Source organism: Notamacropus eugenii, chromosome 1, assembly GCF_028372415.1.
Source record: "Notamacropus eugenii isolate mMacEug1 chromosome 1, mMacEug1.pri_v2, whole genome shotgun sequence".
Lineage (NCBI taxonomy): Eukaryota > Metazoa > Chordata > Mammalia > Diprotodontia > Macropodidae > Notamacropus > Notamacropus eugenii.
The window spans coordinates 154701880-154716818 of NC_092872.1; the positions used below are offsets into that span (position 1 = coordinate 154701880).

At 36.8% G+C, this 14939-nt stretch overlaps 1 protein-coding gene and 1 long non-coding RNA gene across 11 annotated transcripts in view; one reads left to right on the top strand and one right to left on the bottom strand.

Annotated features, from left to right (window-relative positions):
• Positions 1 to 10954, top strand: part of ADAMTS17 (ADAM metallopeptidase with thrombospondin type 1 motif 17) — a 489795-nt gene extending 478841 nt beyond the window's left edge. For both annotated transcript variants that reach the window (XM_072616993.1, XM_072616988.1), the window contains 2 exons: positions 5340 to 5517; positions 7475 to 10954. In XM_072616993.1, coding sequence (XP_072473094.1) covers positions 5340 to 5517; positions 7475 to 7626 — 330 coding nt within the window. In that variant the 3' untranslated portion in view covers positions 7627 to 10954. The remainder of the gene's footprint in view (positions 1 to 5339; positions 5518 to 7474) is intronic.
• Positions 1 to 14939, bottom strand: part of LOC140509260 (uncharacterized) — a 263848-nt gene that overhangs the window by 125094 nt on the left and 123815 nt on the right. The window lies entirely within an intron of this gene.

Sequence of the window (14939 nt, forward strand, 5' to 3'; positions counted from 1 at the left end):
GGCAAAAATAGTCTTTTTTTTTGTCACTGTATTCCTAGCACTTGAACTTGCTTAGTGTTTGTTGAATGAATTTCCCTTTTTCAACCACCATGTATTTGCTCTAGCTGTTCCTTATGCCTCAACTGTACTTTTTTCCCATCTTTGCCTATTGAAATTCTATTCTCCTTTTAAGGACCAATTGGAATGCCATCTTTTAAGTAAAACTTTACCTTAACCCTCACTCTAGTTAGAAGCAGTGTCTCATTGTACATTCTCTCTTGCTTTAGTTTTTGTACATAAGTTTCATATTTTCTACTCAATTGTAAACTCCCTTGGTGGAGGAATCACATCTTAGTCATCTTTGTAAATACCATGGTGCCTTGCATGTAAATGTTTAATAAATATTTCTTTAATTAAATTGAATTAAAAGAAACTAAGACAGCTAGGTGACAGTGGAGAACACTGAGCCTGAATTCAGCAACACCTGAGTTCAAATCCTCCCTCAGATATTTATTAGCTGTATGACCCCCCAACCTCAATTCCTTCATTTGTAAAATGAGGGATTAGACATAATAGCCTCTGCAATCTCTTCCAGCTGTAAATCCATGATCCTATGGAACAGAAGGGAAAGATTTTTAAAAGACAAACTTGGAGGCAGAAATAATAAATTTTTCATTTGAAATCTTCCTGAAGGGGGTAGAAGGTACAATACTTCTCAGAAAGAGGCATGAAAAATTAATGTCAGTGAAATAGGAGAATGGATGATGGGAGGGTAGGAGAACAAAGCAGGTCAAAAAGGATTAAGTTACTTAAGCTGGGAAAGGGGGAGGAAAGAGAATAACAGAGAGAATAATAATAAAAGTAAAACCACATAGCTTAGAAATGAGCCAGGGTAACTGGAAGAAGAAAGTGGGAGTAATAGGATGGTTTCAGACTAATGTAAGGCAAACAAATGGCAGAAACATACTCACGTGTATATGGAGTTACTAGAAAAATATACATCCTTAACAATTTTAACTATAAATGGGAATAAATTAAATTCTAAAAGGAATAGAATAATGAAGAAGAAAACAAGCCCCAATGATCTGCTGCATGCAAGAAACAGTAAAAATATGTAGAATGCAAATAAGGGAATCAAACAAAATCTATTTTGCTTTATGTGACAATAAAATCTAGGACTAATGTCATAAAATCTGATAATTCAACATGAAAAATTGAGAAATTTCAAGAGAGACAAATGAAGAGATTATATTATGCTTAAAGCCAGCATAATCAATGAAAAATAAAATTATTAAATTCATATGCACCAAATGACACAGCATCTCAGTTATTAAAAGCAGTTAGATAAAAAATACATTGATAATACAATAATAGCTGAATATTTTAATTTTCCACTATATAATGTTTTAATATCCCTCTCTAAATATCTACAAAGACATAAAATGTCAACATTAACAAAATAAGAAAGAGATCTGAACCCCAAGAAATTAGTCAAGCCATAAATGAATTCAAAAGGAAAAAAAAAAACCAAGGCTAGATGGATTTGGAATTCTATCAAAAGTTCAAAGAATAATCAAAACCTATACTACAAAAATTCTCAAAACTATAAGGCACTCAACCATACTTTTTATGAGACAAATATGGCTCTGATCCCCAAACAGGGAGAGATAAAGCTGAGAAAGAGAACTTTTAGACCATTCTTGATAATAAGTATTGATGGTGACATTTTAAATAAAATAGAAATGATGGCTAACATTTATACAGCACTTTAAAGTTTGCCAGGTGCTTTACATTTACTATTTAATTTGCTCCTTATAACTACCATAGCTAGGTAATTATTATCCCCATATTTAAGACAAAGACACTGAAGTGCAGAAGATTAAGTGACTTGTCCAGGGTTACAACATCTGTAAGATTCTGAGGTTAGATTTTAATTGAGCTCTTCCTGAATCCAAGGCCATTGCTCTATCTACTACACCACCCAGGATATTACAGAAGTAATTTTTTTTTAAACTTTACTATAATGAAGTTAGATTCATACCAGGGATGTAAGGAATGTTTAACAGTAGGAACCAATTAGCATCATTAATCATACAAACAACAAAATTAACAAAAATAACATGATTATTTCAATGGATGCAGAAAAAGTCTTAGACAAAATACAGCATTCATATGTTTAAAAAAATTAAAATAGCATGAGTATAAAAGATACTTCTTTAATATGATCAAAAACATAATTAAAAACAAGATGTAGCATTGTTTGCAATGGAAGAACACTACAAGTTTTTCCAGTGCTAACAAAGGTAAAACTGGCATTCCCCTCTCCCCCACTATCATTTGACAGTATTCTAGAAATGTTACCCACAGCTGTGAGAACAAAATCAGTTTTAAAGTCAAACAAGAGATCGTATTTTCATGTATATGGCATGATGATATACTTTAAAAACACCAGATAATCCATAAATGTAATAAGATACAAAATAAATCCACAAAAATCAATATTCCAATACTACCCTAATTAAAACTAGGAAGAAATTATAACAATGTAATAATAAAATTCCATTAAAAATAAATGAAATGGTTAATATTGCTGATCATTAACCTACCACACCATACACAGGATTTACATAAATACAACTGTGTGTGTTTGTCCTTCGTTGCCATCAGAGAAATAATGACATGACTTGCACTTGACTTTGTTTTGAGTGAAGGAGGGCTGTGCAGGTCACCAGCCTCACTTCTCCTCCACAGCCATCTGAATCCAGTGACCAGATATTCATCAGGATGACTGGAGATGACCCAGGATGAGGCAGTTGGGGTTAGGTGACTTGCCCAAGTCACACAGCTAGTGAGTGTCAAGTGTCTGAGGTGAAATTTGAACTCAGGTCCTTCTGACTCCTGCACTGGTGCTCTAGGTGGCGCAGTGGATAGAGCACCAGTGCAGGAGTCAGGAGGACCTGAGTTCAAATCAGGCCTCACACAGTTACTGTGTGACCCTTAGAAAGTCACTTAACCTCTGTCTGCCTTAATTCACTGAAGTAGAAAATAGCAAACCTCTCTATTATCTTTGCCAGGAAAACCCCAGAGACTCTTTGGCATGATATGGTCCATGGGGTCATGAAGAGCTGGACACAACTGAACAATAATGAAAGTCTTTACAGAAAGAAAAGGAGACTTAAATGCAGATTCATTGCTTGTACTTGGACTATAACACTTCCATAAAAATGACAATACCTTTAGTTCTACACCACTCAAACTGCCTAAGGGATACTTTTTAGACAAAATAACAAAATTTATTTTTATCTAGAATCTCAAATGAAATCATGAGAAAGAAAATATGGGACTATATTTTTACCAGACCTCAAACTCTAGTATAAACCAATAATCAAAAAACTATTCAATACTTGTTAAAAAAAAAAAAACAAACAGACAAACAAAGTAGATCAACAAGAATAAACTGGAAAAATGAGAAACAGAAGTAATCCAAAACAATTGCAAAATTCTAGAACATATCTTACTGGAGAAAGGCTTCCCTTTCCGAAAAGAATTGTGAGGATAACTAGAAACCAGTTTGGCTGAAACTAAACACAAACCAACATCTCATGCCACATACCACAATGAGCTCAAAATGCATACGTAACCTGAATGTCAAAATTCATACTATAAAATTTTTTTTAATTAATTGAACAAGAGCAAGTGCTTTGCACAAATGTAACTGGGAAAGAATTTCTAATCAAACAAGGAGTACAGAAAATCATAAAAGACAATTTTTACCAGATAAAATGTAAAAGGTTTTCTACAAAATCAATGAAGACAAAATCAGGAGAAAAACAGAGAAAACATGAGAAAAGGATTTGCATTAAAAATCACTATCTGTTATCCAAAATAAGCAACCAACTGAAATAAATGTATAATACCACCGAGGACCATTCCCCAATGAGATCAAAATTTTTTTTCAAAAGAAGAATTAAAAACTATACTTGACAAATGAATACATGCTTCAAATTATAAAAGACATGTAAATCAAAACAACTCCACGGTTTTTCTCTACATCATTCAAATTGGCAAAGATGACAAAATATGGGAATCATCAGTGTTGGAAGGGCTATGGAAAGACAGGGACACTAATGTACCAACAGTGGAACTGTGAAGTGGTCCAACCATTCTATATTTAAAATTGGAATTAAGCAAATAACCAAAATGTCTATTATCTTGGACTCAGCAATACCACTACCGGGTATATACACAAAGGAAGTAAAAGACAGCAAAAAAGTCCAATGAATACCAAAATATTCAAGGCAGGACTTTTTTTGTGATAGTAAAATCTCTAAGCAGTGTCAGTATCTGACAATTGAAGACTGGATGAAAAAAAGCTTGATCTGTCAATTCAGTCAGGTCCACCTCTTTGTGACCTCATGGGGTTTTCTTGGCAAAGATACTAGAGTGGCTTGTCACTTCCTTCTCCAGCTCATTTTACAGAGAAAGAAACAGAGGCAAATAGGATTAAGTGACTTCCCCAGGATCACACACCTAGTAAGTGTCTGAGGCCAGATTTAAACTCAGGTTTTCCTGACTCCAGGCCCAACATCACCCAGCTGCCCCCAAAAAACTGCAGTGGAAATAATATTAAATTTCACATCAAAGACTCTAGGTTCAAATCCTTACTTTCACACTCTCTGTATAACCTTGAACAAGTCACCTCATCCATCTAAGCCTCAGTTTCTTTACCTGTAAAATGAAAAGGATAGACTAGATGGCATCTGAGTTCTCTTAGAGCCCTAAATCTACGATCCTATGATCTGAATATATAACAAATTTATTGCTCTGTAAAAAAAAAAAATAGTGAATGAGGAAACCGCAGAAATGTGGGAAAATTGATGTCGAGAGAGAGAACAGAACCATATATGAAATGACTCCAACAATGTCAGTGCAAAGATCACTGAAAGAAGTGTGCCTCTGAGCAACTGAGAGGTCAACGAAGATCCCACAGAACTGACAACTAAACATACCTCCTCCCTCACAGCACAGAGGCAGGAGACCACAAGGGGAAAAGGTTGTATATGTTGTCATAGACAGTCTCTTTACTTTGATACAGAGTAAAAAAGAAGATAGAGCAATACAATGTGTTTTTCTTGAGGGGAAAAAGTATCCATGTTAAAAGATCTGCCTAAGAACTTGCCTCATTCATTTTGCCCCCTGAGAGTGTCATTCAAATACACTTGGGAACTAACTATCCATCCCTTCCTCTCCAGTTGTGTCATACACCTTGACATGGATTGTAAGAGGTGCAGTACTGTTATGAGGCCGTGGTCCTATCTATAAAATGTTAAATCTCATCAGGTTGTCCCTATTTCCAACAGTGCTCCTCCACGTGCGGAAAAGGTCTACAGTCTCGGGTAGTGCAGTGCATGCACAAAGTTACTGGACGCCATGGTAACGAGTGTCCCATCCTCTCTAAGCCAGCAGCCTATCGGCAGTGCCACCAGGAGGCCTGTAATGACAAGATTAATGTCAATACCATCACATCCCCACGACTTGGTGAGTAGACCTAGTGGGTCTATGGAGCAGAGTGAAAGCCATTTTGGACTGTTACTGGTGCTTGATCACTGGAAAAAAAGTTTTGAAAAGTCTGAAAACTACTGATTATGCCATATTTGAGAGGTTCAACCTCAGCTCATCTTATCCACCTCTAGAGATCTGTACAGAACTGGATAATAGTGGAAAAGGTGGAATTATTCCATATACTGGAAAAGACATTTCTTTAATAACTGCAGACCCAAACACAATACCTTCAGCATCTGCATCCTAGCAGACTTCTTTGTTAACAAATGAAGAACATATGAAAATGTTTCTCTAACATGTTAGTATTCCTCTAAGTGGGGAAGGGGGAGATGGGAAATGCTTCATTTGGAGAATAAGGGTTTTTTTGGACATCATTCATGAAACTATTAAAATGCATGTGAAATTCCTTTCAGGATGATGTTCTAGAAGAAAATGGTAAGAAATGTTTAATAGAATGGAACATTTAAATTCATCAGGGAGTTATTTTTCTATAAGTAATTTCACTGTGTTTTAAACCTATCCCCTCACCATCTATGCCAGCAGAATCACTATTGTGTAGTAATCATAGTCCCATATGTGGGGGGAAAAGAAATTGAACTCATCTTATTACCGTTCTTTTTAAAAGTTTTTGCTTTCCAAACTAGCAGCCCCTCAGAAAGATTTTTCTGGCCAAAGTCCCTTTCCATTAAAATTAAACAACTCCAACTGGTTTTTAAGCCTAAGTCACAAAGACATTTAACTACTAATAAGTTTTATATCTCAATCTGAGCCACCAAACAATCTCAGAATCCTAGAGTTGGAAGGGACCCCAAAGGTCATCTGGTCCAATGCTCACCTGAAATATGAGTCCCCTCAACAACAAAAACCCAACAAATGATTTTCCAGCTTTTGACAGAACAATTCAAGTAATGAAAGAATGTACTACCTCATGAGGCCAACCATTCAGTTTTCATACATTTTTCTTTTAAGTTCTTCCTTATAAAAAGCCAAAATACACCTTCTGGTTATTTGTCCCTAGTTCTGTTTTATGGCACCATATGGTACCAACTGACCCTCTTCAGCATAAGATAGAATACCCTCTAGCTTGTCAATTTCCATCTTAAAACTTTGTATTCAGAGTCAGTACTCTGGATAAGATCTGATTTGCTTAGTTCATTATGATTGATCATATATCTTCTTTCTATTATAAAAAAGTGAGTTTAATCAAGACTTCAGGGTCACCTAAATAAAGCCCAGATGGTTATATTTTCCAAAGATTCTGCATAAAACAGTCATGTATACTAAGTTTAATAAATTTTAATAATGATGGTGGTGATGTTCTTGGGCATAAAATTACAGTAAGTGCTACTTAACGCATTAGGAGCTCAGGAAAGAAGGTAGTTTGGTGTAGGGGCAAGACAAGTGGCTTTGAAGGCTGCAGATTTAAGTCCAAATCTCTGCTCTGAGTCTTACTATTTATCTGATCTTAGGTAAGTCATTTAATCTGCCTAGGTCTTGATATCTATATCAGGGATTCTGAAGGGCTTCAACCAGATGATTACTAAGATTTTGTTGAACTCTAAATCCTGTGATGCTAAAGACATGTAATGATGGTGTTGATGAACTAATTCTTTCTCAGGGCTTCACATTATTATGTTTGAATTCAGCTACCAGTAAAATGAGATAGAATCCCCAGGCTGTCTGTCCCCTAAAGGTTGTGAAGAGTCTTTAAATGTCTAATGAATAAGGCTAATGTTCTCTGCTCTGATGAGAGATAAACCCAAAACCAGCTGAATGAAGGTGGTTAAACTTCTAAACAGGGCAGAGAGGGATGGGGAAGGGATGATCTCCTGAATCATTGTAAGAATACTTGAGTTAAACACACTGCACATTTCCTTACTTTCCATACCTTTCTAAATGTCCTGAATTTCTCTCTCCCTGTTCTTATCCAAAGCTGCTCTGACATACAAGTGCACAGGGGACCAATGGACAGTATACTGCAGGGTGATCCGGGAGAAGAACCTATGCCAGGACATGAGATGGTACCAGCGCTGCTGCCAGACATGCAGAGACTTTTATGCCAACAAGATGCAACAGAAGAGTTAATGACACTTCTCTTCTGCCTAGATTGAACATTGCCACTCAGTTATGGAATTCAAGCTCGTGTAGGTCTGAGTACTGGAACTTAATAATGACAGAGGGAGGGGTGGATTCTAAAGTATATACAATTAAAGTGAAAGTAATTCCATAGATTGGATGTACCAAAGCTATCCCTCCCTCACACACATGACATGGTCATCTCAAAATTATCACACAAAATTTAATTGTAGATTTGGCATCATCACATTTGTCATTAATGCTTTTTACTTAATATATTATTAATAGCCACTGGATGGCTTTCTGCTGTAGGAAAAAAGGACAAAAAGTCACAAAGTAATTATGGTCTCTAAGGTTGTATGTACCTCTAAGGGGAAAACCTCTGGCCAATAACTTTATAGAGGTAGAGATGTTATTTAGCACGTGAGTCTTGACTGCTCTCCGGTATTTTGAATTCCCAGGGGTTAATATACCAGGGGAAGGGTGGAGGAAGAAGGAATCGTGTAAATGAAATGCTTAATTTAAAAAGGAGTCTTACTATAAAAAAAAACCTGTGAAAATTGATGGCAGAGGATATGTGAGTGAGAAAGTAGTGCAACAGAATTTTAGCCTTCCTTTTAATTTAAATCCTAAAAAACAGAAGATTCAGGACTTTTCCATTCTGCCCACATCTAAAAACATAATCTCTTTTAAAAATTTTGATTTTGTCTTTACTGTTTTGCCTCTGCAAGAGCTTAAGTTCATGTAACCTTGATAAATACCAGCAAGAGGACATAAACCGTCTTTCTGTGGGAAAGAATGCCCAGAGAGGTGATGAGTTCTAAGGTATTTTAGTTGTTCTGTTCTCTACTTGCATCTCTTGGAGGGAAAAATACTGTAGCAAAAACAGAACAATATTTCTTCAGGGTACTGTGAAATTAATGTAATTGGTACATATCATGCAAGTGAGTTTGGAACAACATTGGCAGAGCTGTAAAGATGAATTGTTGACCTATCAGGTCTTTTCCTTCTCTAATTTCTGCAAGCCTATCCTTCATAAATTTTTTTCCAATGCAAATATATCACACTTCATTTATATTTGAATAGTTCACATTACTCAGTAGTGACAGAACACAGCTATTTTTAGAGCCATCAAAAAAGTGCTTTTTGAACCATATCATACCTTTGTGTATCTGAAAATAGAAGCTTACACTCAGCCTATAGGACTTGCAGCATATGCCCAGATCCATAATTCTGGCCTTTTTCTCTATGGATTTTGTTAATCTCCTTTGCATATGATCTACAGTGCACAAAGCAATAAACAGAGTTAAGTCATTTATGACATATAGCAAGGCATTTAGAGTGGATTTCAAACCTTCACCCTGGTCTGGGCCTTACTTATGTTATTAGCTTATTTTGTGTTTTTGCTATTTATATGTGACATTGGTGAGAGGCTCTTAACTGCAAAATAAAAAAATTAAGACTTTTTTTCCTTCCTGAGTAGAGCCTACCAGTATCCAGAAGAAACAGGCAAATGACTAGTTAACACTTACTTTAAGGGCACCTGTAAAACCAGTTTGTGCACACAAACAGGAAACTGGTTTCCAATCTTGTCTCAGTAAGGCAATGCTAGTTACTGGTTGTAATGCAGGTGGTCCTTGGTATCTGTAGTTGTCCTAAAAACAAGACATATTTTGCTCACAGATTCCGTGGGCATTTCATTGGTGCTTATGTTTGAAAATGTTACCATGAGAAAGCAACCTTCTCCTACCTTATTTCAGACAGATGATCTCACTTAGGTCTAATTACTAAGTAGTCATCACAGTGATTCTACCATATGAATTATTACTGATTTAATGGTGCTCCATTTGTTTTTTTCTTTCTGATGCAACAACTTTGAGGTGTTTTTTTTTTTTTAAATGTGCTATTGTACATCAGAAGGGTAAGAAAACCTCTCTACCTTCTCCCACCTCTAGTGGGGTATTTTTGTTCTGTGTGTGAATGAGTGTGTTTGGGGTTTTTTGTTTTTTGCAAGGGTTGGGTGCTTTTTTTAATACCACAGATATGGAAAAGTACTAGGGAAGTCTGAGAATGAATTCATTTCCACTTGTATAAATAAGATGTTTTGCATTCATTATAGGTGCTCTATGGAAAAAATAAATTAGGGAATATGTCAGGACATGATGTAGTATAATCTTTGGTATAAAATGTCAACATTTGCCTTGATACCTCTTTGAAAACATTTTGTGCTTTCACTGTTCAGGGTAAGGCTCTATTATTTTTATTGACTTCTCTCTACCCCTCCTTCCAAGCCCTTGTTTCCACAAAATATCCAGTTAAATTCTGGAGAATGTTAGGCCTTGATTTTTATTCCTTGCACTTCACTGGTGTTCCATTTGTTCACATAAAAATAAATATAGAGGCTTTGTTTTATTCCACAACTAAGCAATAATACTAAATTGACTACTTGAAGGTGAGAGGCAGAAATCTTACTATATGAAGCCAAGTTTTCAAAGAGAGTTACTAAAAGCTGAACCCAGAAGTATTTCTGGTTGACCTACACATTCAGCTTTGGCCAATGAAAGCAAGGCATTGCCATTGATGTACCCATGTAGAAAAGCAAGAAATCCACTTAAGCAACACTTGGAAAATCTGCTTCTAAATTTTTTTTCATAGCTGCCCTGCCAATGTCAACTATGTGCCACTCTACAAAAGATCAACAAACTATCAGTGCAAATGTCTAATTTTATAAAATTCTCCACTATTTTTGCTTTATAGTTTCCTAGGAGTTTTAACTAAACCAAAAAATGTCACCATGAACTTTTCCAATTTGCCCTGTCTCCATCTCACTTCATAACAATTCAGAAAAGATCATTTCGTTGTAGCTATTCTGATACTTTGGGGTTTTGCTTTCTTCCTTAGAAACTGATGTTCTGTGATTACAAGTGCTATTTCCATATTGTAAACAATACGCCGTACTGTTACTAAAGTACTGTACATTTTTAGTTGCACAGATGTGTACTGATCATAGAGTCTCACTATCTTACATATGGTGCTATTTTTATTGGTGAAAAAGAAATCCTAGCAGTTGGTTATTGCTTGATATTTTATTATAATACAGGGATATATCCTCAATGGCAATAATATCATTTAATTTTTCATTACAGAGTCTAATGTATATTTTTTTCATTAGTTAACTTACATTATGTACTGTATCCGTGGTATTTTTATTTTGCTTTTTTGGTGCTGGTTTTGAAAACACATAAGTCAAACAGATTGGAAACAGTTGTAAATGAAAAAAAAATTCTTCCATTTTGAAGCAGACTGAATGTTCAATAAAATGTTTTTTCCATAACAATTTTAATAAGGTTTGTGAACTTGAAAGCCAAAAAGAAAAATCCCAACAAGCTCTCTCTATGAAAGGCGCAAGAAGGCTATCATCCATTCTCCCTTGGTTTGATACTTGACTTGAACTTGGCCTGAAATAAGTCCACAGTTTGTTGATGACAGCTGTGGTAGGTGTAAAAGGTCATTGGTAAATGAAATCCTGGCAGGCTATAGTTCCCCAAGTGCTAACAAATCATTAAATCCTGGGTCTCATCCCTATGTGGTTGCAAAATAGTATAGGGAATGTTAATATCTGACAGCTGCCAAGCAAGGTTCTATATTTCTGACACACAACAGCAAAAACCAAATTGATGAAGCTATCCTTGGTAAAGTTGGAGGGCACAGACCATTCCTGAGAAAGTCCTCTTCAGAACAAAGTGATGTTCTCAACACTGCTTAGTACACCATCAGAACAAGGTAGTCCCATTCCAGGGCAGTCATTCCATATAGCACTCATACACTGGGCTCCTTTCAACCCAACAGCAACCAAAGCAGTTTCCTCCCCCAAGGACCCCTACTCAGGGAGGGGAGAGTCAACATTAACTCAGAAGATACATTATGATTGTACTAGTTCCACTTTGGACCATATATCCTTGGCTTGACTTTACTCTGGTATAAGTGTAATTATATGAGGTAGTAGTGTGCACTGAGCTCAGAGAACATGTTATCCTCGTGTTAAGATTTTTTTTTCTAAATATAACCTTAAAGGTAGTAATCTGCATGGAAATATCACAGAATAAAATCCACCAAAAAAGCATACTGTTTTATCTAAGTTATCTCAATGCTCATTGTACCACAGTGATTTGGGTTTGCAGGGGTTGTTTTGGGTTTTTTTGAGGTAATCAGGGTTAAGTGACTTTGCCAGGGTCACACAGCTAGCATGTGTCAAGTGTCCAAGAGCAAATTTGAACTCAGATTCTCCTGACCCCAAAACCATTGATCTATCCATTGTGCCACCTTCCTGTCCCTAAAGTGATTGGTTTTTGATGGTATTTGGCCACTTTGAAAGAACCATTATTTCAATGGTGTGAGTACTGCTTCCATAAATATAGAGTGTGGCCTTTGCCCACTGTTTTCCCAAAAGTCCTCCAAAGATGGAGCCGCCTTCTTGTTCTGTTAGTATCTCAGAAGTACCAATAAATGAATCAAGTTGTCTCTCTCATTGTCACCACATGACCAGCTTACCGTTTCTTCTAGGTGTCTGTGGCACCAATAATAATCTTTTATATTACTTTTTGCAGTTGAATCATCATTGGTTGTATGCTGCAGCCTGATTACACCCATCATTCATCTTGTAATGGTCTTACGTTATCATTTATAATTTTTATTCTTCTGGGATCTTAGTGTGCAGTGACAAGGGGTCACTAGGAGAATGTTGATGCTAAAACTGTACTTTTTTAGTTTTGAGGCTGGGATCACTAAAAGAACTCTTTCCCAAATACAATCCAGCCTGAAGACCTCTTCATATTTATTTCTGGGTATAGCTCATTCATTATCCATCTTGTCAAAGATACACATATTGATGAACAATTTTGGGGGACTTCTGATCCAAATATATGTCACAAGCTGGGAAATATACACGGTAGTCCATATAAACTTTGGAAACACAGAATGACTGTGCATGCTCTCAAGTGGTAGGACTGCTCCTCTCCCCCCCACCCCCATTTCACATCATGATGCAGATCCTAGACCAGCAGTCAGACTTTATCCTAAGGACCCCATAGTCCAGATCTCACAATGAGGCAAGTAGTCTAGGTCTGTTTAAATGACTGGACTTTATCATCTTAAATGTTGTTTACCTGTTATTTACCTTAAATGGCTATTACCACCTCATATGTGATAAAAGGGTAGTAAGTTCCAAATATGGTGGTTCCTATGCTTGCTGCCAATAAGAATAGATCACTGTTTAAAAACAAAAGATTGACAGTTGTTTCATTTCATGTTTTAATTTTGCCCCTAATTCTATCTACAAGTGCTCCCTCAAAAGACCTAGCTTAGCTGTATAATTTATGACCAACTCTCCATAAGCTCATTTTCTCCTCAAATATTTTTTGCTGGTTTATGACTGCAGTCTTGCTGTAAAGCTTTTTTATCCTGTACAGTGTTTTGTTGAGGAAGCTAGATGGTGTAGTGGATAGCGTACTGGCCCTTGAGTCAGGAGAAACTGTGTTCAAATTTGAACTGTGATACTTACTAGCTGTGTGACCCTGGGCAAGCCATTTAACCCCATTTGCCTCAGTTTCCTCATCTGTAAAATGAGCTGAAGGAAACAACAAACCACCCCAGTACCTTTGCCAAGAAAACTCCAAATGGGGTCCCAAAAAGTCAGAAATGACTAATTGACAAAAAAGAAAAATGTTTTGTAAATGAGATTTTACTCTAAACTCTTGTCACCCTTAGCTACTATATCTCTCTGCCCTTCAAGATGATTAAATATTGTTTGCTATCTTTTTCATCCCCCTCATGATGACTCTTACTTAGGCTGAACTTCTGATGGAAATGATTGAGTTCTTCCATGACTAATGTGTCAGTGCATTAATTGTCAGATAGCTTTCATACATTAGGAATACAAATAATTCAATTAATATTAGTAGATGGCCTAAAAACTTTGATCTTTGAATACCTGTCACCATTACACAGAAGTAAAAGAGAGCCAGGCAGGACTCAGGGGTGCATTTTTAATCCTTCTCAAGAGCTGCCATAACCACATACTCCCCCAAAAAATTGATTGGAAAAGAAATTACATTCTTAGTCTACATTCTCAGAGGAAGTCCCATAGTCTATTGCTAGGCTCATACTTAAAGCCCACCCAGTTTCACAGAAACTTCCAGAACTTTCATTCCACTGGCATAGCCATCGCAAACCTAAACTCACCTCCCCACCACAACAGAGAAGGAAATAAAAGGAGAGGAAGAAGTATTTGTATAGTGCCTACTATGTGTGAGGCACAGTGCTAAGCTCTTGTATAAATATTATCTCAATTGATCAATATAAGCATCAGAGAAGGATTTTAGTGAAAGTGTTAAGTGGTATCTTGATATACTATTTATCAAGCACCAAATACTATAGTGTATCAACTATAAAATAAATATGAAACATGCTCTCACTCACAAAAATTTATAATCTAAGAAGGGAGACCCAAGGTGATGGACTTGCAGGAAGTACAGTGAGGTCCTTCCCTACTTCCCCTCCCATCCCCCCAAAAATCCTCCAAATAGATATAGATCCTGATTAGGAACACAGTGAGTCATATTTTCTAACTGAGATTGGGATAGGAACACCAAGATGTCCAGGCACAATGGGGTTGGGATCTGACCAGGAGCACACCACACAGAATATTCCAGGGACAGGCTGTATACCAGGGCAAGAGGAAGTCCCAGATAACACAGAGGGCACTAAGCTTGGAAAGACTGCAGGGACAGGTGCCAATTGGCATGTCTGTCCCTCTCCAGTTCCAGGTTAGAGATCCAGGGCAGAATGAAGAAGAGATCTTACCTAGGAGTGGCACTCCAGGGTAAGAAATAGGCACAAATACTAGGCTATGTACTGATTAAGAATAAAAAATTCAGACACAAGCATCAATTGTGCAACTCAGACAGAGTGAGGTCTCATTTCCAGCTTCTAGTTCAATCTAGAATAACCAGGGCATGAATTCCAGACCAGAAGAAACCTTACAGCTGTATCATTCTGACTGGGCAGAAATGTACAGCTAGCTGACAGTGAGTGAGCCCAGTAGGAGTCTACAGAAATTCCAAATGGAGCAAGCCCACAGAGCTACTGCTCAGAACCAAACACAGCTTAGGAGGTGGAAGTGCTCAGATCAAGGGGGAAATGATCAGACTTTGCCCTTAATCAGATCAGTTTGGGAATGGGAACACTGAAATCCTCCAGGTTCCAAGCCTAAATTATCCCAGAGATCTTAGAATAATAACACAATATTTAATGGCCAAAGCAGC